Raw genomic sequence first — 26,303 nt, 5'->3', positions numbered from 1 at the left:
TGAGGATGACACCAGTTAGTTATTATTTATTGGTTTGTTTGTTGTGTTGGGAAGTAGGCTAATGTTTAATAGATTTGATTCCACTACAGACATTGATTGAGAATTTAGCGTACACACACACACACACGCGCACGCACACGCACGCACGCACACACACGCGCGCGCGCGCGTGCACAATGACGATAACTTGGAATGTCTTGATGCATTACTCTATTTATTGTGTGTGTTTCTTGTTTCTTGTTCATAGTATATGCTAAGGACTCTTTTCAGGCTAGTGTAGTGTGTAGGTTCCTGTATTCAAAAGGTAATTTGTTCAGCACGTCTGGGATGCAGAAGTTTCGTGTGGCCTTTCAATAGTGATTATTATATTTATATGTGATATAATTAGTTGTCTGAGGTCTTGTTATACAGTAAGTATTTCTGACTATCCTGTAGTAAGCATCCAAGTAATGTTTTAGCAAAACTGCATAATGACATAAAGTTTTTTGCTGTCAGTATTTTGTGTTCTGACATTGCAGTGTACACAAAGTCGATATTGTCTCTTTGTTCCCAAAAGATCAGTTTTATCATTTTGTACTCTAACAACATTAATCTATTTAGTTTGTAGGGCACACAGAAAGCATACGTTGTAATAGCGTATCTTAGTATATTTTGATATAATGCTTTGTATATTAGTGTTTTTAGGTATATGGGAACTATGTCTTTTAACCTGTAGAGTTTGCCAGTTATACTACTACTACTACTACTACTACTACTACTAATAATAATAATAATAATCATATGATACTTACATTACACTTTGTTTACATATAATACATACATTGGTTTACATGTGATACATGCATTACATGCATTTGGTTATATATGATACATCTTGAATGAGAACTAATTTCTCTGCTTTCATCCTCGAAGCTTATATGTAAGCTTTTCTGAGGATGACACCAGTTGGTTATTATTATTATTATTAATAATAATAATAATAATAATAATAATAATAATAATAATAATAATAATAATAATAATAATATCTCAGGCGAGTGTAACCCTGTAGAAATGACGTTTGCTTTCATAGCACTAGGCCATTCCAGAAAGGCCATTGTAAGTTCTATTCAATTCACCGGTTAGTGGAACTTTTTCTAAGCCTTTCTTAGATTGGGTCCCGAGTTAGTCGATCCCTCGTACGGGTAAACAGGTTTTCCAGTGGGAAAAAATAATTGATTGTATTATATATATTACGTTAGATAGGGTAAAACGGCCCCGCCTACTCCCTGTATGGCAACAACATAGGCGTTAGCTGATTTTTTTTTTTTTTCAATATATATTACTACCTGTAGTAACATGAGTTCTACGGCCAGTTTTATTGAGCTGAAACAAATCGGCTGTGGAATTCAGCAGAAGAAGCAAATTGGCTATGGAATTCAGAAGATGGCTGCCTTACTGTCTTTCCTGTATGCCTTTTAAAATTATTCATACTCTTTGTTCAGCTATCTGTAATGGTTAAGGAGAGGTTTAGTCGTCAAAAGTTTGCTAGGGCTAAACGTTCTCGCTACTTGTTTGCAGACCAAAGAACTATTACTATTACTATTATTACGGGCAACTCCAGGGAGTCATTAGACTCATCGAGGGAGGCCCAAATCATATCCATCACAACTATTTGACATTCATACAGTATCTATCATACCTCGCCTTAAACTCATTCACTGTCACAGCATCCACCACAGACTCAGGGAGCGCATTCCACTCATTCACTACTCTAAAAGTAAAGAACCCAGCTCTAACACCTTTACTAACCACACTTTTGCCCAGTTTCCATGGATGTCCCCTAGTCCTCCCACAACCAGCCCTGTTCTCAAAAATAACTTCTGAATTAATTTTATAGAAACCCTTCAGTAAGTTGAATGTCTCAATCATATCTCCCCTCCTCCGCCTATCAACCAATTTTTGCAACCCACAAATCCTCAACCTGTTCTCATACGGTTCATTCCACAGACCTGCTATCATCTTGGTCACTCGCCTCTGGATCCTCTCCACCTCCTCCCCATCAAGAAGAAACCTAGGTGACCAAATCTGAGCACAGTAGTCTAGATGCGGTCTTATCAAGGCTCGATACAGAGGAACAGTAACCTGCTTGTCTCTGCTTGTCAACGTATTCTTCAGCAACCAAGTGATTTGATGAGCTGTTTTGGTCACTTTTGCAATGTGTCCCCTAAATTTCAATTCCTTATCTACCAACACTCCTAAATCTCGTGCCTCATCAATTTCCTGGAGCACGGTTCCACCAATGCAGTAAACTGCCGCCAATCTTTTCACCCCAAAATGCATAACCTTACATTTTGCCACATTAAACTGACATCCATTCTCCTTAGCCCAGACCTCCAATCTATCCAAATCATCCTGCAAAATTTTGACGTCATCTGCATTCACTATTGCCCTACCCAACTTCGCATCATCCGAAAACAAATGAACTGTTCCTCTCAGATCATTTGCTATATCATTTATGAACAAATTAAACAGCAGTGGTCCAAGAACAGATCCTTGTGGCACACCACTAGTCACAGGCCGTCTTGTGGACTCTACTCCCGAGTAAACCACTCTCTGATATCTCTCCGTCAACCACCCTCCTATCCATCTCACCAACCCTATGTCCATTCCCATATGCTGCAATTTACTGATTAGAATTCCATGTGGAATCCTGTCAAAGGCCTTGGCAAGGTCCAGTAGAATCACCGTAAACCCATTACCCCTATCCAGCTCAGCCTTCACTGTGTTATAATACGTGAGCAAGTTACTGAGGCATGACCTACCCTTCACAAAACTATGCTGTCCCCGATACAGTATTCCATTTTCTTCTATCCAATCTTGTATTTTCCTCTTGACTATTTTCTCTAAGACCTTGACAATGATTCCTGATATGCTAATCGGTCGGTAATTTACAACAGCAGTCTTGGAACCACCTTTATGCAGTGGAACTATTTTCCCCTCTTTCCACCTGCTCGGGACTAACCCAGACCCGAGACTCAAATTAAACAAAATGGTCAAGGGTACTGACAGTTCTTTAGCTGCTTCTCGTACAACACGAGCTGGTATACCATCCAATCCCACAGATGTATTGACATTGAGGTTATGCAATAGACTACTCACCTCTACTTCATTAACCATAATTCCCGTATAATCTACCGGTTTATTCGTTTCCGCAATGTCACCACCTGGATGATATACTTTTGCAAAGTGCTCACTCAGTAACTCAATTATCTCAACTGATTCAGTTACCTCCCTACCATCGGCATTCTTTAAAATCAATCTGCCATGTACATTTTTCCTTTTACTTGCTACATATCTAAAAAACTGTTTAGGATTCTCTTTGGCCTGCATGGCCAATGTTCTTTCGTAATCCTTTTTTGCTTTTCTTACCACACTCGTCACCCTTCTGGCCTGCGCTTTATATCGTTCATGTGACTGCCAGTCACCCTTCTCCTTAAATTCCCTCCATAGTTGTTTCTTTTTTTGCAACTCAAGCTTAATGGTGTTATTCATCCATTTAACCCCTACTTGATTTATTATTCGGACTCTAGGTATACAGTCAGCCATTGCTTCATGCAAGCACTTCTTAACTACCTCCCATGCACTATCAACTTCTAGTCCTTGCAGTTGTACATGCCATGGCACTGAACCAATCAAACTCCTAAGCTTGTCATACTTTCCAGCCCGATAATTCCACATGTACCCTGTCTTAATTGAAAATTCTGCACCTTTAGCCACCTCCCAAGTTAAGACCCTATGATCACTCTCACCGATTGGTGGCAATGTGGTCATATTTGTTACAGCCAAATCCTCAGATGTAATTACTAGGTCAAGCACTCTCTGACCCCTAGTATTTTCCATTACATGCTGTTGCAGATAGTTATCCCTTAATAACCGCATAAAATCCAGTTCCTTTCTCCCGTGGGTCCTCTCCTCACTCCAATCAATGCGATCAAAGTTGAAATCTCCCATAATAATCACCCTCCTTCCACCCATTTCTTCTATTTGCTTGTGCATACTGTCACCACCATCTTTTCCATCACCTGGTCTATAGCAGCACCCAATTGTATATTTAGTTCTGCTAGCCACAATCTCACACCAAATGGCCTCAAATGTGCTCTTTTGTCTATCCTGCAATTCAACTTCTATTCTCCTTGGCTGGAGCTCATCAGCTATCATCAACAATACTCCTCCCCCCATTTTATTCTCTCTGTCATTCCTGAACACACTATACCCATCACATTCAATCCCACTAGTTATATCATCTACAGTCAGTCATGTTTCACTAATACCTATAACCTGTGGTCTGGAAGTGCCAACCATGGCCAAAAACTCTTCCTTCTTGTTCCTAATACTCCTAGTATTAGTGTACATGAATTTAACTTTAGTGGAACGTTAGTGGATTTATTTATTTATTTTTTAATTTTATCGCTTTCAACAACAAAATTAGTGGAACTTTTGCTGTTTCGGCGAATTTTGGAATAACTTTTCGACTGTAGCTCCCCTTGAAGTATCACCTGAACTGGACGGCGTGTGTCGCTAAGCAACAGTTATATCTATACTATCAGGGATATTAATGATGCAGTAGAGTCGTATGTTTCCTAGTTTGTGTGTCGTAAATACTTGCATAATGAAGAGATAAACATTTTGTGGGGTTGGAAGAAATGTTTTAAAGTTGCAATAGACTAATTACAAGCAATTAATAGACTCAAAGAAAGTGTTAGGAACGTATTTAAAAAGGCAAAAAAAAAAAAAGTTCAGATCGTTGGTCAGTTTGTGAAGGATGAACGCTAGAAATCACGTTTTTGAATTGGTGAGGTTTTTGGTGTTCCGTATTCATTTGTTATTATTATTATTAAAGACCTGTGAAATCCCAAGTCTTGTGGTGATATCATCATAAGTTTCCCTATTGTGATGATATCTTTCTTTAAATTCATTGAGCAGCAACTCTCAGGCAGTCTGTTGTATTCATTGGGGGGGAAATGATCATCTATATGTCCAGAAATAGACCGGTTTTTACCTTCCCTTTCATCTTGGTCCCATTAAGATTTTTTTTTTTTTCGTTGGTTTTAATCTTGTTAAATCAGCAGACCAGCATGAGAGTCAAGCAGATATGAGTGTGAGCTGTGCTAACAGCCATGCTTGCTTCAGTTGCAATTGTAACCATCACAGAGCTCTTTTGCTCAGTTGCTAATAGTGATACACTCTGGTTGGAAAGACTTGGGTTTAAACCCCATCTAGGATGTAACGAACCATTTATAAGATTGTGTCATCTGAAGTGGAAAGTTCTTTTTCATCCTGTAAATCAGACACAAGAAAAAAAAAAACAAACGAAAACAATTGCTTTACCACAAATGTTCAGTTTCTGCATTCTGTAGATGGATGCTACTCAATTGAACGGGCCACTGCTATTCTTCCACTTTCCTCTAATGTATTTTCTTTATTTTTATATTGCTCCCAACCTATAGTGTGTTTTATACTGTGGGTGGGCTAAAGGTTTATTTTTTCTATTTTTATCAATTTTATATATTTTTAATTTATTTATTTTTAATAAGTTTTTAATTTATTTTTACATAGTCTGGAAACCCTGCTCTAGATACCAAACATGGAACTTTTTCAAGCCACTTCAGGTTTCCAAATAAATGTATGAACATGGACAGCTGCTGCTCAACATCCATATACCATTCAGCTTCACACTCACTGAACCATTCTTCCCTATACCATTTGTTTCCTTCAATATGCACATCTTCTAAAAACTCATTAACAGATTCCTTGCATCTCTTTTCAGTTGCCCACATGCATGACATTGTGATATCATCGGTTTATTAATATGAAAAAAAAAAAAAAAAACACTGACCTCATAGCTTTAGCAACTTACATTCCTTCAACCTGCTTCCTTCGTAGTCGGGATATTATTGTGGTTACTTATTTCTGCTGTATCCTGATCAGAGAAATGTGATAGAAAAGCCATATCCAAAAGTGTAATACTGTTCCTAATGTCCTCTAATAATCAGTTTTGCCCTTTCCTACCTTATCTCCTGAAAACCTTTGATCCCTTATTCCAAATATTTCATAATTTAGCAGAATTATTATGCTAAATTTTTTTTTTTTTTTTTTTTATTATGTTGGCTCTCCACGAAGTTCCAGAACTTGTCATAGAGCTTGGGGCTCCATGAGTTGATTGCTTGTCAGACTGCATTCTTATTTTATTTATTTTAAATGTTTGTGTGTTATCTCATAGTTGCTGTTTAATGAAATTATTATTAATTAGGAATATCCATTTTAAGTTATGCACTGATGGATAAAACATCCTATTTGTTACTACATTTTATGAAAAATACTTACTTCCTTGTTAGCCACCTTGTTACTTGAAACTGCTAGCAATGCTAGTGATTTCACATTTGTGCATGTCATTAGTACTGTCAACAGCTCTTGTTGTTGACTGAAAAGGAGAAAACTGTCATCATCATCATCATCATCATCAAATTCCTGCCATGTACCCTCAAGGGGTGTACAGGATATGACAGTACTACATGAAAAAATTACATCATTACTAACTTCCTATCTACAATTTTCCTCCAAATCAGTCTGTTACTTGTCAAGACTCCAACATTATCAGATCTTATATTTCTATTGTCTAAGGCACTTTGTACCGTATCAATCCACCTATATCTTGGTCTTCCTCTGGGTCGTTTTCCTGTCAACCTGGCAGAGAACACTTGTTTTGCTAATCTTTCCTCTCCCATTCTATTTAAGTGACCATACCATCTGAGATTAGCTCTGCTAACACATTCTTGGATGCTGACAATGTCAAGTTCTTTCCTAATATCCTCATTTTTAATATGATATTGCCATTGATGCCATCTGTTCACGCCTCTAATCTTTCTCAGGGCTCTCATATCTGCGGTCTCTAGTATTTGGTCAAGTGTTTTACTTCTGACCCAGCTCTCAGATCCATAAGTTAAAACTGGTTTGAACACTGTCTTGTATACAGCTAATTTAGTTTTCCGACTAATTTCTTTTTTATTCCATATGAATTTATTCAATTGACTTCCCACCATACCAGCTTTGCTGATTCTGTTGTCTATTTCTATATTTAATTTACCATCTTCAGTAAAAATCGTGACTAAGTAGCTTAAATGTTTTACTTGTTCCACAGGTTCTCCATTCACAACACAGTTGACATTTTCAATGATTCTGCCTATTTTCATTGTTTTTGTCTTTTTATTGCTGACCTTCATACCATATCTATTACAACAGCTATTCAATTTAGTCAGAGAATCTTGCAGACTTGTAGCGGATTTATTTAGAAGTATAACATCATCCGCATAAAGCAAAGAGCTGACATTAACATCTCCAATTTTGATATCAGGTTTAATACCACATTCCTTCATAATGTGATCCATATAGATAATGAATAACAGAGGGGATAATGTACATCCTTGTCTCACATCACATTTAACATTAAACCATCTTCCTGTACTTCCTTCAATTCTAACTGCTGACTTACAACTCAAATAAAGACTAAGTATTGCTTGATATAATACCCCATTGACACCATATAACTGCAGCGTATTGAATAGCTTCTCTCTTGGCACCTTCTCATATGCCTTTTCCAAATCGACAAAACTTAAGTACAGATCTTTGTTATATTCCCATGCTTTCTCGACTATTTGTCGTAAAGTGAAGATCTGATCCTGACAGCCTCTATTTGGCCTGAATCCAGCTTGTTCTTCACCAAGCTTTTCTTCCACAATTCTTCTCAACCGTTTCTCAAGTATACTTGCATAGATCTTGCCAGGAACACTCAGTAGGGAAATATCTCTGTAATTCTCACATCCAGTTTTATTTCCCTTTTTATATATGGGTACTATGAGAGCTCTACTCCAATCATCGGGAATTCGTCCCTCTGTCCAGGCTTTCTGAACTATGCAGTGCAGCCACTGTAAGACTCTTATACCACCATGCTTCAGCATTTCTGGTCGAATATCATCTACTCCTGCTGCCTTTCCACATTTCAAGCCTTTGATGGCTTTTTCTACTTCAAGTATGGATATGTATTCCTGACTGCATGCCTGGTCAGTGTTTTTTACCACTGTGCTGTCATCACTGCTTGTTTCATTTAGCAGTTTTTCAAAGTAATTACTCCATACTTCAAGGATATCTTTTTCTCCTGTTTTCATGTCACCTTTATAATCTCTAATTCCTTTTACAGCACTCTTTCCTCCATTCCTAAGCTTCTTCAACATCCTCCAGAATATTTTGCCACCTTCTTTATATTTATTTTCTATATTCTTGCCAAAGTCCTCCCATGACTTTTGTTTAGCTAGTTTTACACACTGTTAACTTTCTTACATTTGTCTCTGTATTCTGTAAGAGTAAAAGCTGACTTATTTGCCAGGAACTTTTGATAAGCTTTCTTCTTTTCCTTCACTGCCTCTTTAACTTCCTGTGTCCACCAGGGAGTTCTGATTTTTTTATCCTTGCACACAACCTCACCACATGCCTCTTTGGCAGAATCAATGTTTTCTTCAGAGTTTGCCACTGAATCTCCAAGGTTTGATTCCTGTTCTCAAACTCTTTCATTTTTTCTTCAATAATCTTTGTGTATTTTAGTCTACAGTTCACATCTGAGAGCTGCTCAACTTTTATTTGCTTTAAAACTTTCTTACATGTTTTTCTTTTCAATATGAAATTCAATTTTATCCTGCTCAAGACTAAATAGTGATCACTTCCAATTTCAAATCCTCTGTACACTCTGATGTCCTGCACCAAGGAGAAAACATCACTATCAACAATAACATAGTCAATGAGACTTTTCTTATTCCTAGCCTCTTCTCTCCATGTGAATTTGTGCACATTTTTATTTTGGAACATGGTGTTAGTAATAACAAGTCCATGTCCTGAGCAGAAATCCAACAGATATTTGCCATTATTATTAGCTTTGCTCTTTTCTCCAAATTTTCCCAAAATATTTTTGTATGTCTCACAATCATTTCCTACTCTGCTATTTAGATCCCCAACAAGGACCAACTTTTCCTTTTTCATTGTGTCAGTTGCTTTTTCTAAAGCCTCAAAAAATTCCTCCACTTCTACCTTAGTAGAACCTTCTGTGGGACCATAGGCACAAATAATTGTGCCTATGGTCCCACAGAACCCTAGGCACAATTTTTTCATTTCTTCAGTATACCAATGAAACCATCTTGTTTTGCATTTTACATTTGTGTCTGTCCTAGTGCTTCATATGCTGCTTGTTTAATGTTCATTTTGATTTTTTTCCAATTGAGTGCAATATTTTAAACAGAATGGGACAAAACAATGATGTTCCATTCTGTTTAAAAAGGAAGACATGTATACACTGGTTACATACATGTAACCAGTGTATACTTTCAGTCATCACATTTGGTTGTGAAACTTGGTCTCTAACAAAAGCACTGACAAATAAACTAGCAACAACTCAAAGAAAAATGGAGAGAGGCTGATGCTAGGCATCACATTAAAAGATAAGAAGCGAAACACCTGGATAAGAAGCCATACCCATATCACTAGCATTATTCTGCACCAGAAGTGATTAAAATGGAAATGGTCTGGACATCTATCCAGAAGAGAAGATGAGCAGTGGACCACCATACTAACAACTGGATTTCAAATGAAAAGAAATGAGGCCAAGGACATCCTAAAAGAAGGTGGAGTGATGAATTGTCAAATTCTGTTGGGAAAAATTGGTCAACCATTGCCAAGAACAGAGAAAGGTGGAAGGAACTGGAGGAGGCCTTCATCCAGCAGTGGACAGAAAATGGTTGAAAAGAAGAAGAGCGCAATATCTTCCTGATTACTGATAATTTTCTTGAAATTGCTCTTTAAGTCTATTTTAATAAAATACTCTTTCACTGTCTTCTTGTAATAATTCTCTTTAAATTTATTTCCATGTATTTCTTTATTTTATTTTTTCATGTTTTTATATATTTTTATATTACTTTCAGGAAATGATCTCCAGAAGCAATTATTCAAATTCCAACAGATATGCAGCAGTTTTAACATGAAAATATCAATAGAGAAATCAAAAACATGGTAAATTTTATTGCAAAAGAACCAGTAAAATGTAAATTAGAACTAAATGGAAAAATACTGAACAAGTAATGAAATTTAAATACTAAGGAATAAATGTGAACAGTGAAAATATAATACAGAATGAAGTAAAAGAAGAATCCCTGAAGGCCAATAAAATATCGATGTCTAAATTGAACTATATGGAAAAATAAAGAATTAACAACAAAAAAAAGTAAGAATATGTAAATCAGTAGTCCAACCATTATTGATGAAACAAGAATAGAAACATCAGAAATGCAACAAATAAATACATGTGAAATGAAAACAATAAGAAAAATAGTTAATAAAGCAAAATTTAAGAGAGTAATAAATGAAATAATTTATGATATGGTGGAAAAGTGGAATGAAAGAAGAGGATGAGAAGTTGGTGATAAATTTGAAGCTGAACTGTGAATGAATGTTGACCAGTTCAGTTGCAGGTATTATAGTGAAGAAACTTTCAGAAACAGAGATAAGATTTTCTGAAATTGAGGGTTTTTTTTTGTGGTTTCAAAATATTTTGACTGATGAATGTCATTTTTTCTCTAAAAGGTGCATCTTTGTCATGACAGTAATAAATTCTATTTTTGCCTCAAAATATGAAGATGTGTTTAAATTCCACATGTTCCACTCATAGTCAACTTAGACCTACTTATTGTAGATACGTTATTATTATTATATGGTATCTCCATGGAGTTGGAAGACTCATTGTGGGAGAAGACCTGAACTAACTATTATATACACTAAACCTATCATACCCCTCCAACTCATTCACTGTCGGGGAACTCGCAACTAATTCTGGCAATCCATTCCACTCATTCACCACTCTCTGTGCAAAAATCTAGTGCACACATCCCTATTAACCACAATCTTACACAGCTTCGAAGGGTATCTAGTTCTCTGACTATTTGTCATGTATTGAAAAAATTCCTTTGCATCAATTTTATAAGTCTCCTTTAATGTCTTAAAAGTTTCTGTCGTGTTCTCTATCCTCCGCCTGTCAGTTAAACTCTGCAACCCACACACCCTCAATCTATCCTCATGGGGAACATTCCAGAAACTTGTCACTAGCTTGGATGCTTATCTCTGAATCTTCTCCACCATCTCCTGAATCCCAAGAAATGCAATTTATTTCTTGGCATCTTTAATTTATAATATAACCAAGTAGAATAACTTTCAACATCTATCTCTAATCCAGAGTATTTTAGTAATAAGGTGTAACACCTTTTGGCTACTTCTATGAAATATAGAAATATGACTTCTGCATTACTTCAATCTTGGTATCACTTCTGGGTCTGGTTCCCACTGATGACACCTCAGTAAAGATCAAAACTGGTCTCGGTTGTGTCCCTTCTCATAATGCATAGCATTATACTTGTCTCTAAGAATATGTGCATTGCATTATGGGATACTAACACAATTGATATGAAGTCATTAGTCTCTATATACAAGTTGCCTGGTCATGAAGTTACTTCATGCACAAACTTTGTTTACGCTTGGATGAAGGATGAAACCAAGAATATAATTTCTTGGCATTAGTAAGGTGGGGTGTCACAGTTATTTCTTTCTATTGATTTGATTTGATTGTTTTGGTCTGTGACACCCCGCCTTACTAATGCCAGGTTAAGTTGGTCGGCAGTAGATGGCGTTGGTGTAGATGATGAACGTAGTTAGTGGATTGAGTGGTGGAGATGGAGAGTTGTGGAGTAGGTGCCCTCTTTCCTCAATGAGTCTTTGGACTCCCTGGAGGTGTTATATAATAATAATCTTTAATTTATTAGCTGGGATTTTGTTTTCTATTTCTAAAAGCATAATTTTTTTATTTCTGTAGCTAATAAGTTTCACAGTTGACAAGATTCAGCAAATTCATTTTATTGTTTAGATAAATTCAAATCTCTAGCTGATTCTTTGGTGTAATCAGAAACTAGCCTTCTGATTACACAATATTATTTATACTGATTTTACTTCTTATTACAGAAGTAATATCATGTGGTAGATGATTTTCTAGTGAGAAACCATTCTGCTTATTTGAAGGTCTGATGTGGCATGAAAAGTACAATGTTTTATCTCTCTAGGGATTAAATTATTTTAATTTAGCATGATATTCACCTGCTCTATGGCACTAAGTACATGATATATTTACAACTTTTCATGGGTAGGATGCATTAAAAATAGCTAGTTTTTTGTTGTAATTTATTGTTAACAAGAATCTTCCGAAATAATTTTCTCTTCACAGTTTAAAACTGCTAATAAAGACTGTTTGTTAAACACTAAATTATCTCTGTAGACTAATCTACAGAGATAATTTAGTGTTTTAGTTCATTGTAAAAGATATGCAGATTAAACTACTGTCTAAGAGAATAAAATTTATTAAAATAATAAATGACCACACATCACATATCAATTCAGTCTTCATGTATAGACTGGTACAGTATATAAAGACATGCTAGATTATATCATAGTGACTGGTAAAATGTAAGCATTCTTTTCTCTAATTGTACAATGGGCCTGCATTCTAGTGGAGATGTTACAAGATAAAAAAAAAAAAAAAAAAAAAAAAAAAAAAAAAAAAAAAAGAAAGCAAAATAAACAGAAGAAGAAACCTGATTCTGTTGAGCTGACTACTGAAGTGACTAGTGTATATATATATATAGATGATGATGTTGAGCCAGTTTTCTACCCACTACAGGGTGAAGGCCTCTTCCATTGCAGGAGGATTGGGTCTACTACCCCCATGGTGACTCAGTCCAGCTTGGGGGAGTGTTTATTCACTTGTGTGAGTGAATATATGAAGATGAAAGACGATCACAAACATCTATGCCTAAGTCGGATTCGAACCTGCAGCTTCTTGGCTAGAGAGCAGATACGCTCTCCAGATACTAGTTGGAGAGCGTAATATACCACTCTGCCAACCAGGCCAAGAGTGTATATGTAAATAAATGATATATATATATATATATAATTTACACACCATAAATGATGTGTGTGTGTGTAAATTGATGTGTGCAAGAAGACCAAACCCAAAGCAATCTAGATGGCAGCTGAATTAATTTGAGAAATGATTACTATGGTTGAAGTTCTAATTATATTCTGATTCAGTGTGGAACCTAAACTCCTAGTTTTGGATATTTGGTGACTAGTCTTGTAGAATGACATATTAGGCAGTTGTAATGAAATTATACTAATTTGAAGTGATAGATGAGAATAGAGTAATGGTGAAAAGTTTGAGGAACTTGAAGTAAAGGATAGTATTGTAAACTTCACTTCCAGTTCTTCAACTTGCTATTTATAGTATATATTCTCGTCTGTGGGTTTGATATTATAAGTTCATCATGGGAATCATCAGATAGTCAGGTACTTAGGCTAGTGACAAAATTTCCAAAATTAGGATTGGATTGTTTTGAATTACAGCCGAGCAACTAAGACTATGAGGCCAGTGTATGTTAATTATGTTTGGTCTTCTGGTAAGTTTTTCTATTTTGAAGAAGGAAAAGTTTTTTATGTCATTTTAATAGTCAACAGGATTAAGTTTTTCTTTTTTTTATTGTTTTTAAACTTCCTCCCACTAAGGTAGGTTCAAACTGTGAACAGAATTCTAACTTTACACTTGCTGTGTTATAAGCTTGTGCATCTGAGTGTAGAAATCAATATAGCACTTGAGTTCTACACTCAGTGTTTCATAACAAGGGATCACTCCTGTAAGCTGTGCAAAAAGTGTAGTTAATAAAATCACATTTTATTATTAATATAATATGAATTTTATTGTCTTTGATAGTTTAATCTGTAAATCTTAAAAGATTTACAGATTATACTAATTTATAACGAATGTTGCACACCTTCAGTGGAAGCTCGTGTCTTGAAATCATGGGGTGTTGCAACTTTCAAAATACATACACATGTAAGTACAGTGTATACATGTTTGGATAAAATATCAAAATTATAGTAAAAATTAAAAAAAAATGAAACATGAAAAAATATTGTGTTGAATTTTTTCTTGACCGTATAAACATCAAAGAAATGAACTTTCATAACAATTACGTAATGAGCCATAACGAATAAATCACGTTAACGAGACACGCACAATACCAATTTTTTGTATGAATTAGAATTATCAGTTATAACCTAGTCTGTAACCTTCATTTTAGCCTACTAGTTTGTATTCCCTGAGGATGCCAATAGAAAAAGATTGGTGAAACATGTAGGAGGATAAAATAAAGCTACTTGACAAAGATTATAAAAAAAGTGTAATAGTCTTATGAAAAAATATTGTTTATTATCGATAAAATTATACAATTTAGTATAATTCAAAATGACTTAAAAATAAAATATATTCTTGTTTTGTTTCATGAAAAAATATTGTTTATTATCGATAAAATTATACAGTTTAATATAATTCAAAATTACTTAAAAATAAATTTAAAACAAAAGATTTACAATTTTTGGACATTAAAATTAAATTTTTTAATTGTAATGTCCAAATATTTAAAGAGACAGAGTAAACATGATTAGCACTACGAACACTACTACTGGCACAAACTGCATATAAACAACATATAAACATATGATGTTCATATGCTTATAAACATATGATGTATATCATATGTTTATAAGCATATGAACATCATATGCTTATAAGCATATGAACATCATATGTTTATAAACAATATAAACATATGATGTTCATATGCTTGTGCTCGTAGTAATATGACACTGTGGTAAACACAGTGCTGCTAGCATCCTTCACCCTCCTAAGTGCTACAAGATGGATTTTTATTATTTTTTATAGAAAATAAGAGAATTGTATAGGATTGTTGATGATAAAATTAAATATTACAAGCAAATATAAATAAATTAATAAATATATTTATATCGAGAAAAATTGGGGATGCTGCAGTTCCACAGTGTCTATGCACGAGCTGCCCCCGCACACCTTCTAATATTCTGTGAGATGTTCTGGGTTTTAAATTTGCAAACATTCTGCCTTATATTTCATTATCATCAATTGCCTTAAATTATTTTAATTTAGCATGATAATCACCTCACCATATCAGTCCAAAAATTTTTGTATAGAATTTTCAAAACTAGGAATGAAGTTTTTAGCATTCATTTATCAGGATTTTGTTTAGGACTTAACATTGAATTTCTAAATCTCAGATACATTTCATTTGATTCACTTTCTGTCTAGATTTCCATAATAGAGTGAATTTTTTGTCATTTACAAGATTCTTGTTATTTTATAAATATAGGTGAACCTCAACTTACAAACATAGTGTGTTCCTTGAAATCTGTTTTTAAGTGGAATGCTTGTAAGTTAAATTTATTATTTTTTTCATAAGATATATAGTTCATTAATTGCATCAGTGACTTGGCATTGTAAAATGTTCGTAAGCACAAGATTTTCCGTTCATTAAATGAATTGAGTTTACAGTTGATTAGCCTGTGTGTGGTATTTGGAATTATGAATTGTTCATATCTTGAATATTTTTAAGTAGAGGTTTGCTGTATGTGTATATTTTTTATTTTTATGCATGCATCAGTTTGAGTTACTTCAAAAGCATCCACAACAGAACATTTAGTTTTTGCTCTTTTGTTCAAAAAATCCCCATCCCCCACCCCTGCTAGGACATAAGCTCCTTCCATGGTTAGCAAATAGGATTCTTGTGGTTTACTTAGTCACTATATTTTACACTTGTGTATTTGTACATATCTATGTATATATGAAGACAGATTTAATGTGGAAGCTTGAAAGGTTGAGTGGAATTATTTTTAATATTCCATGATAAGGCTTGTTATTCTGCAGAGATCAAGAAGATGATGATGATAATAATAATAAATTTAATTCTCTTAGACAGTTTAATCTGCAAACATTTTATTTGATCTTCTAGTGAGCTTCAAACCATTGGCATCCCAAAATTATAGACCAATCTCAGTGGACTGAATCATTCAAATTAACTTACAAGATGTATAACAATAATAAATATCACTTTTTCTTTTTTCTTTTTTCTTTTCTTTTTTTTTAAATCTTGGTCCCAAAATATAAGTGATAACTTGAACTGACCAAGTTTGTTTGACAGCATTCATTAATATAAGAAGCAATGGTCGCACACAAACTGTCATGAGAAAAATGAAGTATGTATGTTTTACTTTAAAATAGGCAGGATAACAAGGTTCTCCAGAATTGTTTTAAAGAGGTGTGTGTCAGTAAAAAAAATTTAAAATTAAAAAAAAACCCTGTGCTACGTAATTTCTAATATGAATTTTAGCCTTTTATATATTAAATACGTGTATGAATTGTTAATAAATTTAAATAAACTAATAATAAATTTAAAAAATAATAATTATATTATTCAACCTTTTTTAGTCTGTGGAGGGACGTCAAGTTCAGGAATCTGTGGCCGCAGTGTTTCACACGATTCTCTTTCATCGAACTCTTGGAAAGGTAATATTTTTGATACCTATGCATATTTATCAGTGGAAAAAAGTCATCTGCCATTGCAAATTTCTGATATTTGCTAATGTTTGAGTTCTGAGAAAATTATTTAAAAAATATTTATCTATTAATATTCATATTCTGCTTTTTTTAATCTGGAAACAAAAGTTTAAATAAAATTTCTAAATATTATTTAGAAATTATCAGGCAAGCTTTTTTTTCATTATGGAGCTTCCTACAATACAGAACTTTTTTTGGCTACAGTTAACTTTAAGTTACTAAAAGGAAGGAATTATTGCTCAAATTAAGGGGGATATTAAATCCCACATTGTTTTAAAACTGAATAAGAAACTCAAAGATTGGAATCAGAGAGTTTCATGCTGAATATAGTAAACTATAAAAGTATCGGCGGTTACTAGCGTGAGCTAATGCAAGTAGTCCTAGTACATAGTACAATCTCAGGGAACTCGTTGCAAAGGTGGGGAAAGTTCTGATTGCTAACCTTGGTATTTTCCATAATGTAAAAACACATTTCCTAGGAAATGTATGCTGTTATTACATTATGGTGGGAGGTCACTATCCAGACCGGTTTCAGCCTTTTTTGAGGCTGAAACCAAATAGATACCAAAGGGTATAGCGAAAAGGACTTATACTCTGTTATATGAGTTGTCAAACAGGTGCAACCATTAAGTTACTTAAATATAAAGTGCCAGTAGGCTTCATTTCAGCGATATAAACATTATTTAAATTAAGGGGATATTAAATCCCACATTGTTTTAAAACTGAATAAGAAACTCAAAGATTGGAATCAGAGTGTTTCATGCCTAATATAGTAAACTATAAAAGTATCTGCGGTTACTAGCATGAGCTAATGCATGTAGTCCTAGTACGTAGTACAATCTCAGACAACTCTTTGCAAAGGTGGGGAAAGTTCTGATTGCTAATCTTGGTATTTTCCATAATGTAAAAACACATTTCCTAGGAAATTATTATTATTATTATTCAGGCCTCCAAGGAGTCAAAAGACTCATCGAGGGAGGTCCTTTCTAAGACATAAAGTTTGTCAAGACTCATCGAGGGGAGGTCCTCCCCTGAGAAACACAAAGTCTATCATACCACTCTTTAAACCATTAAGTTACTTAAATATAAAGTGCCAGTAGGCTTCATTTCAGCGATATAAACATTATTTAAATTAAGGGGATATTAAATCCCACATTGTTTTAAAACTGAATAAGAAACTCAAAGATTGGAATCAGAGTGTTTCATGCCTAATATAGTAAACTATAAAAGTATCTGCGGTTACTAGCATGAGCTAATGCATGTAGTCCTAGTACGTAGTACAATCTCAGACAACTCTTTGCAAAGGTGGGGAAAGTTCTGATTGCTAATCTTGGTATTTTCCATAATGTAAAAACACATTTCCTAGGAAATTATTATTATTATTATTCAGGCCTCCAAGGAGTCAAAAGACTCATCGAGGGAGGTCCTTTCTAAGACATAAAGTTTGTCAAGACTCATCGAGGGGAGGTCCTCCCCTGAGAAACACAAAGTCTATCATACCACTCTTTAAACTCACTGACCGTTCTCGCTCCCACCACTCCATCAGGCAATGCATTCCATGGCTGCTGTTATTACATTATGGTGGGAGGCCAATACCCAGACTGGTTTCAGCCTTTTTTTGAGGCTTCATCGGTGAGTAGCTAGACCAAATAGATATCAAAGCTACTCAAAACAGCTACTCACTGATGAAGCCTCAAAAAAGGCTGAAACCGGTCTGGGTAATGACTATCCACCATAATGTAATAAAAGCATACATTTCCTAGGAAATGTGTTTTTACATTATGGAAAATACCAAGATTAGCGATCAGAACTTTCCCCACCTTTGCAACGAGTTGCCTGAGATTGTACTACGTACTAGGACTATTTGCATTAGCTCACGCTAGTAACCGCCGATACTTTTATAGTTTACTATATTCGGCATGAAACTCTTTGATTCCAATCTTTGAGTTTCTTATTCAGTTTTAAAACAATGTGGGATTTAATATCCCCTTAATTTGAATAATGTTTATATCACCGAAATGAAGCCTATTGGCTCTTTATATTTAAGGAATTATTGCATTATGTAATGCAAATAATGATATAATGATGTTGTTTGCCTACTTTTGTAGTATAACTCTTCAAAATCATTGGAATTATGAGTAAATTAATTTTTATTTATTTCGAGGAGAGAGCTGTTAGAAATATGAATTTAAAATTATGCAAAGATTGTAGAGTAAGAATACTAAAATTATGGAATAAAAGAAAATTAACTAAGTGTAGTAAAAAAATGATGGGATGAATAGGAAATGAAATCAGAATATGGAAATATTAGATAAGAATATAGCAAAATCGCAAGATAAAAATTAAAATATCAGAATAGTATAGAGAATATGATGGAAACAGGAATAAAAGCTATATTGAATAGAAATGATATTTTTAAAAGATACAGAAGTCTAAAACATACTAAAATGATAAATGCGTACAATTAAAGTTCCCATTTTTTTTTGCATTGGGTTCAATTTTTTTTAACATTACTTTTAAATTGTAAATACATATATTTTTAGTATGTTTTAGATTTCTATATAAAAAAATTTTTTTATACAGAAATTTTTTTTTTTTACTATGCTTGGACCTCAAGGTTCTTATTCTTTTATTCCACAATTACAGCCTCTATATCTCAGTTGGTATAGATGACGGTTGGAAAGACACCTGGGTTCAATTCCTGTCCATGGTGTGAAGAACTTTTATCTGGTCTCTTTCGACTCAAGGCAAATTAGCTGGTCTCATACGAAGGTAGAGGGTTTTTCACCTGGAAACTCAGTTTTTTCATTCTTTAGAAAAGGCAAGCCAGTCCTGTGAACACACACACAGAGATCTATAGTCATAAAATACATACTTAATCCCTCTTTATGAGGACTCAACGAATCCTAAGGGACAGAGAGGAAAGGGAGAAACCCCATACAAAATAAATTCCACAATTTTAATATTCTTACTCTACAATCTTTACATAATTTTAAATTTTATATTTCTAACAGCTTTTTCCTTGAAAAAACTAGTTTACTTCTAATGATTCCACTGATTTTGAAGGGTTAGTAGAGTAAAGGTAGGCTAACAACATCATTATATTATTATTATTATTATTTACATTAAATAATGCAATAATTCCTTCATTGAATTGAATTTCTATCAATAAACCTAAAGAGGTTTATTGATAGAAATCAATAAACCTCTTTAGGTTTATATTGATTAAATGAACCACAGGTTCAGAATACCACCAAGTCATTAAAGATTATTTAAACTGCAATATATGCTATTTTTCTTTCAAGATATGTTTTCAAAAAAATAGTAAAATAATTATTTTGATAATTTCTCATTTCTTCTAGAAGAAATGAGAAATTATCACCTGTTGCTTGCATTTTGATAGTCTTAGTAGAAAATATTAGAATGATGGATGCCAGTTCAAGAGCATCATCTGTGGAATTTGTCATCATCAAATTCCTAATATGCACTTTTATGGGGGAGGGGGGGTATACAGGATATTATGATAGTGCTACATGGAAACTGCATCGTTAATAACTTCCTATTAACAGTTTTTCTCCATTTAATCTGTTAGTACTCTAGTATTGCCAGATCTTATATAGAAATAGTGGATATTAATCCAACATGATTTCAAAGCCAGATGTATCTAGAAACTATGAAAGTGTTGTAATTTTGACCAGAGAGCTTATGAGAATACAATCCTCAGCATCAGAGTTCCCTTAGCTTGCACTACTTATAAGAAAAAAAGTGCTGCTCAAGTGTCCGTATATTTGCTCTTTATTATTGCATTATAGTACATTTTAGTCAGATCTTATATTTTGGTCTTCTAAGGTATACTTTATCAGTTCACATGATGGCAGTAATGACTTGTTTTGCTAACCTTTCATCTCTCATTTTTTTTTTTAATACTTATCTCAGATATGAGGTATAAGAATCTATAGCACGTTAGTGCCATGTGTGAGATATAGATGAGGGTTGAGGAAGAAAATATTGACATTTTTCTTAAAGAGCTGTAGGTTGAAATTGTTGGGAAACACATCATGAGGAAGCTGTTCTAGAGGTAGATTGAATGAATGAGGAAGGGGAGAAGCAGGTTCGATGAGTTTGCAGTTGTACTGTACAGGGATATTGGACAGCAGCTGCTCTTGTTCTAACAGGCTTAACAGCAAGTGGAGGAATGATAATTTTCAATTTACTGGAGCAATGACAATGGAAGTACCTGTAGAAAACACACAGAGCTGAAACATTGTGCCTGTGAAATAGAGGTTGAAGTGAACCTGTGAGGGAAGGCTCATCTATGAGCCGAATTGCTCTCCTCTAGACTGCATCAAGAATTTTTAAGGAGGTTTTAGGTGCATCACCCCAAATGTGTGTACAGTATTCTAAGGATGGGTGGATTTGGGATTTATATAGGATTAGTAGTTGGATGGGTGCAAAATAGCTTCTTGAGCAGAAAAGAATGCCTAGTTTTTTAAAAGCTGAGGAAGCTACTGATGTGATGTGTTTGTGCCAAGAGAGGTTGGAGATAAATGTCAGTCCAGTGAGAGAGAGTTCATCCTGTCTGGTGATGAGTGTATTACTAAGAATGGAGGAAAATGAGCTGAGATCCCTTTTGTAAGAGAAAAGGCAGTACTGCATTTTGGCAGCATTAAAGGTTATTAGGTTATTCTTTCACCACTGGTAAGATCAGGGTTCAAGGCACTGGTTGTAGATGATCTTAATATAAGGGATGTCTGGGAACCACATGGCTTGTCAAAGGAGTAGGATAGGTGGAGAGTTCTATCATCAATAAAGCTATGGATAGGGTTTGTAGGGATTGAGAGTAGTCATTTATGTATAAGGAGACAGGTGAAGAGAGGATGCGTGAAGAATATAAGACACAGGCCAGAAGCGTGACTAGTGTGGTAAGGAAAGCGAAACTGGAATATGAGAGGAGATTGGCCCTAAGATCCAAAGAAAATCCTAGGGAATTTTTTAGCTATGTGGCCAGTAGGAGGAGAAATGACTGTCGAAGAGTGATATTGTGGGATAAAAATGGGAATAGAGTGACTGATGCAGAGGACATAGTGGAATTATTCAATGACCACTTTATTGGAGTATTTCATCCTGGAGGAGTCAGTTTTAATGCTAGAGGGATAGGGCAGGTTCAAGGTTTAGAGGTACAGGAGGAGAGTGTGTTTCAGATACTGAGAACTCTGGATGTCAATAAAGCTTTTGGACTGGATGGTATTTCACCACAAGTTTTGAGAGAATGTGCTAGGGAACTGACAGTGCCTTTAACCTGGCTTTTCACTGAAAGTCTGGCTTCGGCAAAGGTGCCCAGGGAATGGAAGGAAGGTAAGATAGTGCCATTGCATAAGGGTGGTAACAGACTGATAGTGTCTAATTATAGACCAGTCTGTGTGTCATCAGTAGTTGTTAAGATCTTGGAGAAAGTAGTGAGGGACCGTATACAGCACTGGGCAGATGAGGGTAATGTTATCTTTGAGAGTCAACATGGATTTGTGAAAGGGCACTCTTGTTTTAGCAATATGCTAGTCTTTTATAATAATGTTACAAGAACATTAGATGAAGGAAAGGCATATACTGCAATTTTCTTAGACTTAGCAAAGGCATTTGACAGGGTGCCGCATGATAAACTGATATTTAAGTTGCAACAACACATGGGTCTGGATGTCAGATTGGTCAACTGGATTCAGGATTGGCTGTCTGATAGGTATCAGAGAGTTGTGTATGGTGGAGCAGTTTCAAGGAGACAGAAGGTTACAAGTGGGGTCCTACAGGGCTCAGTACTAGGACCTATATTGTTTAACCTTTATATCAATGACATTGCCAGTGGATTGCAAGGGGATATTCAGTTGTTTGCAGATGATGCGAAGCTGGGAAGGATTATTAGTAATAGTGCAGATGTGGTAGCCCTGCAAGAGGATTTGAATAAGCTAGATAGATGGGCAAATGAATGGGGTGTCAGTTTAATGCAGCAAAATGTAAGGTCTGAGGTTTGGGAAACATCGATGAGATGCTGCATACTTTATGGGAGGAGTTATACTGGAGGAAGTTGGGGAGACAAGAGATCTGGGGTTGATGATTGATAGAAACCTGAAGTTTAGGGGACATATTGCAAAGGTGGTGAAGGTAACACAGAGAATTGCTGCAATTATGAGAAGGACACTGACCTGCAGAGATAAGAGGGTTATCATTCTGTTGTATAAGTCTCTGATCAGACCACACTTGGATTATTGTTCTCAGATTTGGTCCCCAGGATTTGAAGGGGATAAATTAACTGTGGAAAAGATACAAAGACGGATGACAAAGATGGTCTCAGGACTGTACAAGGATAGTTATGAGAATTGGCTGAGGGAATGTGGACTGCAGAGTTTGGCAGATAGAAGAAGGAGAGGTGATATGATTGAAACTTTTAAACTGTTGAGAGGTGGTTACAGGGTTGACACTGGGGAGTTCTTTCACTTGGTTGAACAGTGGGAAGGAGTGATGACAAGAGGCCATCCCTGGAAGTTATGAAAGGAAACTGTGAGCAAGAGGGTGAGGAGTGGTTTCTTTGCATGGAGGGTGGTTGAGCCGTGGAATGCATTGCCTGATAGAGTGGTGAGGGCGAGAACGGTCAATGAGTTTAAGGAGTGGTATGATAGATTTTGTGTTTCTTAGGGGGGAACCTCCCCTTGATGAGTCTTGACAGACTTTATGTTCTTAGGAAGGACCTCCCACGATGAGTCTTTTGACTCCATGGAGGCCTGAATAATAATAATAATAATAAGAGAAAGAGGATAGGTGAGAGAACAGAGCCCTGAGGACCTCCTGCATTGATGGCAAAGCTTAAAGTAAGGGTGCCCTCCACCATGACATGCAGTGAATGACCAGAGAGAATGCTGGCTATACAGTTACAGAGGATTGCAGGTTCACTGAAGGAAAGAAGTTTGCAAAACAGGCTTGTATGCCAAACATCTTTCAAAGCTTTGGAAATGTCAAAGGTGTTTCTCTGAGCCTTTCCATGGCATGTCCAGTGGTGAGTGATGTAAGCTAAGATATCAGCCATGGATCAGATTGGCAGAATCCACAGTAGGTAGTCACTGATTAACTGGTGAGCTTCTATGTAGTGAAGAAGTTGACCATTGATAACTTTGTCCATTATTTTGGAGAAGGTTGAGGTGATGGCAATTGGTCGGTAGGCTTTTGTCTCTTTTTTGGAATGGTTTGGATATATGTTAGTTTCCATAAGATGGGATAGGTGCGAGCCAAGTATAGAAGATTTGAAGCGACACAGAGGACAGGTGTTAGCCCTGGAGTACAATAGGAGAGATGCTATCAGGACCAGACAACTTTATGGTATTTAGGTTGTTTAATGGGAGTCATATAGTGCCCAGTTGCTTGTATGGAAGGAGGTGATCTGACTTCATTGTGTGTGTGTGTATATATATATGTGTGTGTGTGTGTGTGCGCGTGCGCGCTCGCGCATGTGCAGGAGTTAGAGGGAAAAAAGTGATGCTAAAGGTCAGTTTTTTCCTTTGGGTGCTGCAACAGTGGTGCCATCTGGATGATATAGGTGGAAGTGCAGGTGAGCAGAAGTTGTGTCCAATGGCTTTTGTGAGGGACCAGAAGGCACCACTACTGTTTGGACAAGAGACAAGTTTTTTGCTAGTGGTTTTTATGAAGTTGGATTTGGATTTGCTGATAGTTAATTTAGATTTATTGCATGCTTATGCGTACACTGAGTATGAAGCTTGGGTTCTTGATGCAAGCCACCTGCGATAAGCTGGAGTTTTTTTTTTTTTTTTTGTTAGACTACTTTGATACATCTTTTGTTGAACCAGGGCTCGGGGATGCCACTGTTATCCCCCAAGCCCTGGATGATCTCTGTGACTCACTCCGGGAAAGCATAGTAGTAGTTCCAGAGATCATTTCCACTTTCTACTATTGTAGTGCTAGGACATGATGTTGGATGTTGTCAAAGGAGGGATGTTCTGTGAGACTGGAAATTTGCACTAGTTATATTCCCAAGGTTGTGGTCTGAGTTGCCAAGAGGAGAGGTAGCTTCTGCAGTGTGTCTGGAAGGAAAACTAGTTAAAAGAAAAGATCAAGTGTATTGGAAAAGTGGAGGGGATTATCTGGAATTTGGGTAGGTATCTGCACAATTTGTACTAGATTGGTGTTTATACCAAAAACTTCTGCATCATGTCCAGCATGATCTGTAGCATTGGAGAAGTGGGCCCTAAGTGACCATACTACCTGAAGTTACTTTGCTCGTACTTTCTTGAATGCTAATAGTATCAGATTTCTTCATAATATCTTCATTTTTAATATGATTCTGCCATTGATTCCATCTGTTCACGCCCCTAATTTTTTTTCAAACTCGCATATCTGCAGTCTCTAGTCTTTGATCATGTTATTTTGATTCTCTGATCCTTAAGTTAAAATTGGTTTTGAACATTGTTTTGTATACAGCTACTTTAGTATTTTACAATTACTCTTATTTCATATAAATTTATTAATTTCTCTACCATACCAACTTTGATTATTTTGTTGTCTATATCCATATAAAAATTTGTGCCTAAATAGCTGAGATATTTTAATTGTTCTTTAGGTTCTTCATTCAGGATACAGCTGATGTTTTCAATATTCCTACCTATTTTCATAGTCTTTTTATTGCTTATTTTCATATCAAATTTCTTATAGCAGTTATTCAATTTAGTTAATTAATCCTGTGAACTTGTACCAAATTTATTTAGAAGTACAACATTATCTGCATAAATAAAGAGATGAAATCAATATTTCTCTAGTTTTGATATCAGGCTAAATGTCACTTTCCTTCATAATGTGATCTATGTAGATAATGAATAACAGTAGAGATAATGGTGCACCCTTGTCCCACACCTAATTTAACATCCAATCCCTCTTCCTGTCTAATTCTAACTGCTGCCTTTCATCTCAAATACAGATAAGTATTGCACGGTATGATGTCACATTTACACCATATAAATGTGGTCTTTTAAGCATCTTTTCTTTGGGCACCTTGTGATATGCTTTTCCAATCTATACAACTTAAATACAGAATTCTTGTTATATTCCCATGATTTTTCATCTTTGTTCTAAAGTGAAAATTTGATATGACAACCTCTGTTTCATCTGAACTCAGGTGAAACAGAGGTTGGTGAGAACAACCTGAATTGCAGGTTTTTCTCATCCAACTTTCCCCCTTCTACAATTTTTCTTAGCCTCTTCTCGAGTATGCTTACATAAATCTTAGTTAGAACACTCAAATCTGAAAACACACCCCAACTCAACATCACCAGAGTTAAAGATCAGTACTGTCAACATAAGAAGCCATGAATGGTAAAGAAATGGAGCTAGCTGAGGAATTAGATAAGTACTAGATCGACATAATCGGGGTGACTGAAACAAAAAAGACAAAAACTGAGATCTTTCTGAGCAATAAATACAAAATGTTATATTCAGGCAATGACAATCAAGGAAAAGAAGGAGTAGCCATAGCATTCAACACAAAATATGAGGCTAATCTTCTTGAATGGCAGGCAATCTCAAGTAGAATAATGTGGGCAAATATGAGAATGGGGAACTGGACAATGAGACTTATTTGTGTCTATGGTCCCACAGAAGGTTCTACTAAGGTAGAAGTGGAGGAATTTTTTCAGGCTTTAGAAAAAGCAAC

General features: G+C 35.4%; 1 protein-coding gene across 2 annotated transcripts in view; it reads left to right on the top strand.

Moving 5' to 3' along the window:
* The first annotated feature begins 4,616 nt into the window (after nt 1-4,616).
* The window catches only part of LOC150108955 (autophagy-related protein 101-like), a 95,109-nt gene continuing 73,422 nt past the window's right edge, over nt 4,617-26,303 (top strand). Inside the window, exons 1-3 of one of the 2 annotated variants that reach the window (XM_090404541.1) lie at nt 4,617-4,834; nt 15,357-15,416; nt 16,472-16,549. In XM_090404541.1, coding sequence (XP_090260667.1) covers nt 15,411-15,416; nt 16,472-16,549 — 84 coding nt within the window. In that variant the 5' untranslated portion in view covers nt 4,617-4,834; nt 15,357-15,410. The remainder of the gene's footprint in view (nt 4,835-15,356; nt 15,417-16,471; nt 16,550-26,303) is intronic. The other variant, XM_090404540.1, reaches the window with a different exon arrangement.

This window comes from Typopeltis vanoorti, chromosome 2 (assembly GCF_054136105.1).
Source record: "Typopeltis vanoorti isolate ZY-2024b chromosome 2, IOZ_Tvanoo_1.0, whole genome shotgun sequence".
Lineage (NCBI taxonomy): Eukaryota > Metazoa > Arthropoda > Arachnida > Uropygi > Thelyphonidae > Typopeltis > Typopeltis vanoorti.
Note: the sequence above shows the minus strand (reverse complement) of the source record. Positions and strands in the feature narration are given on the sequence as shown.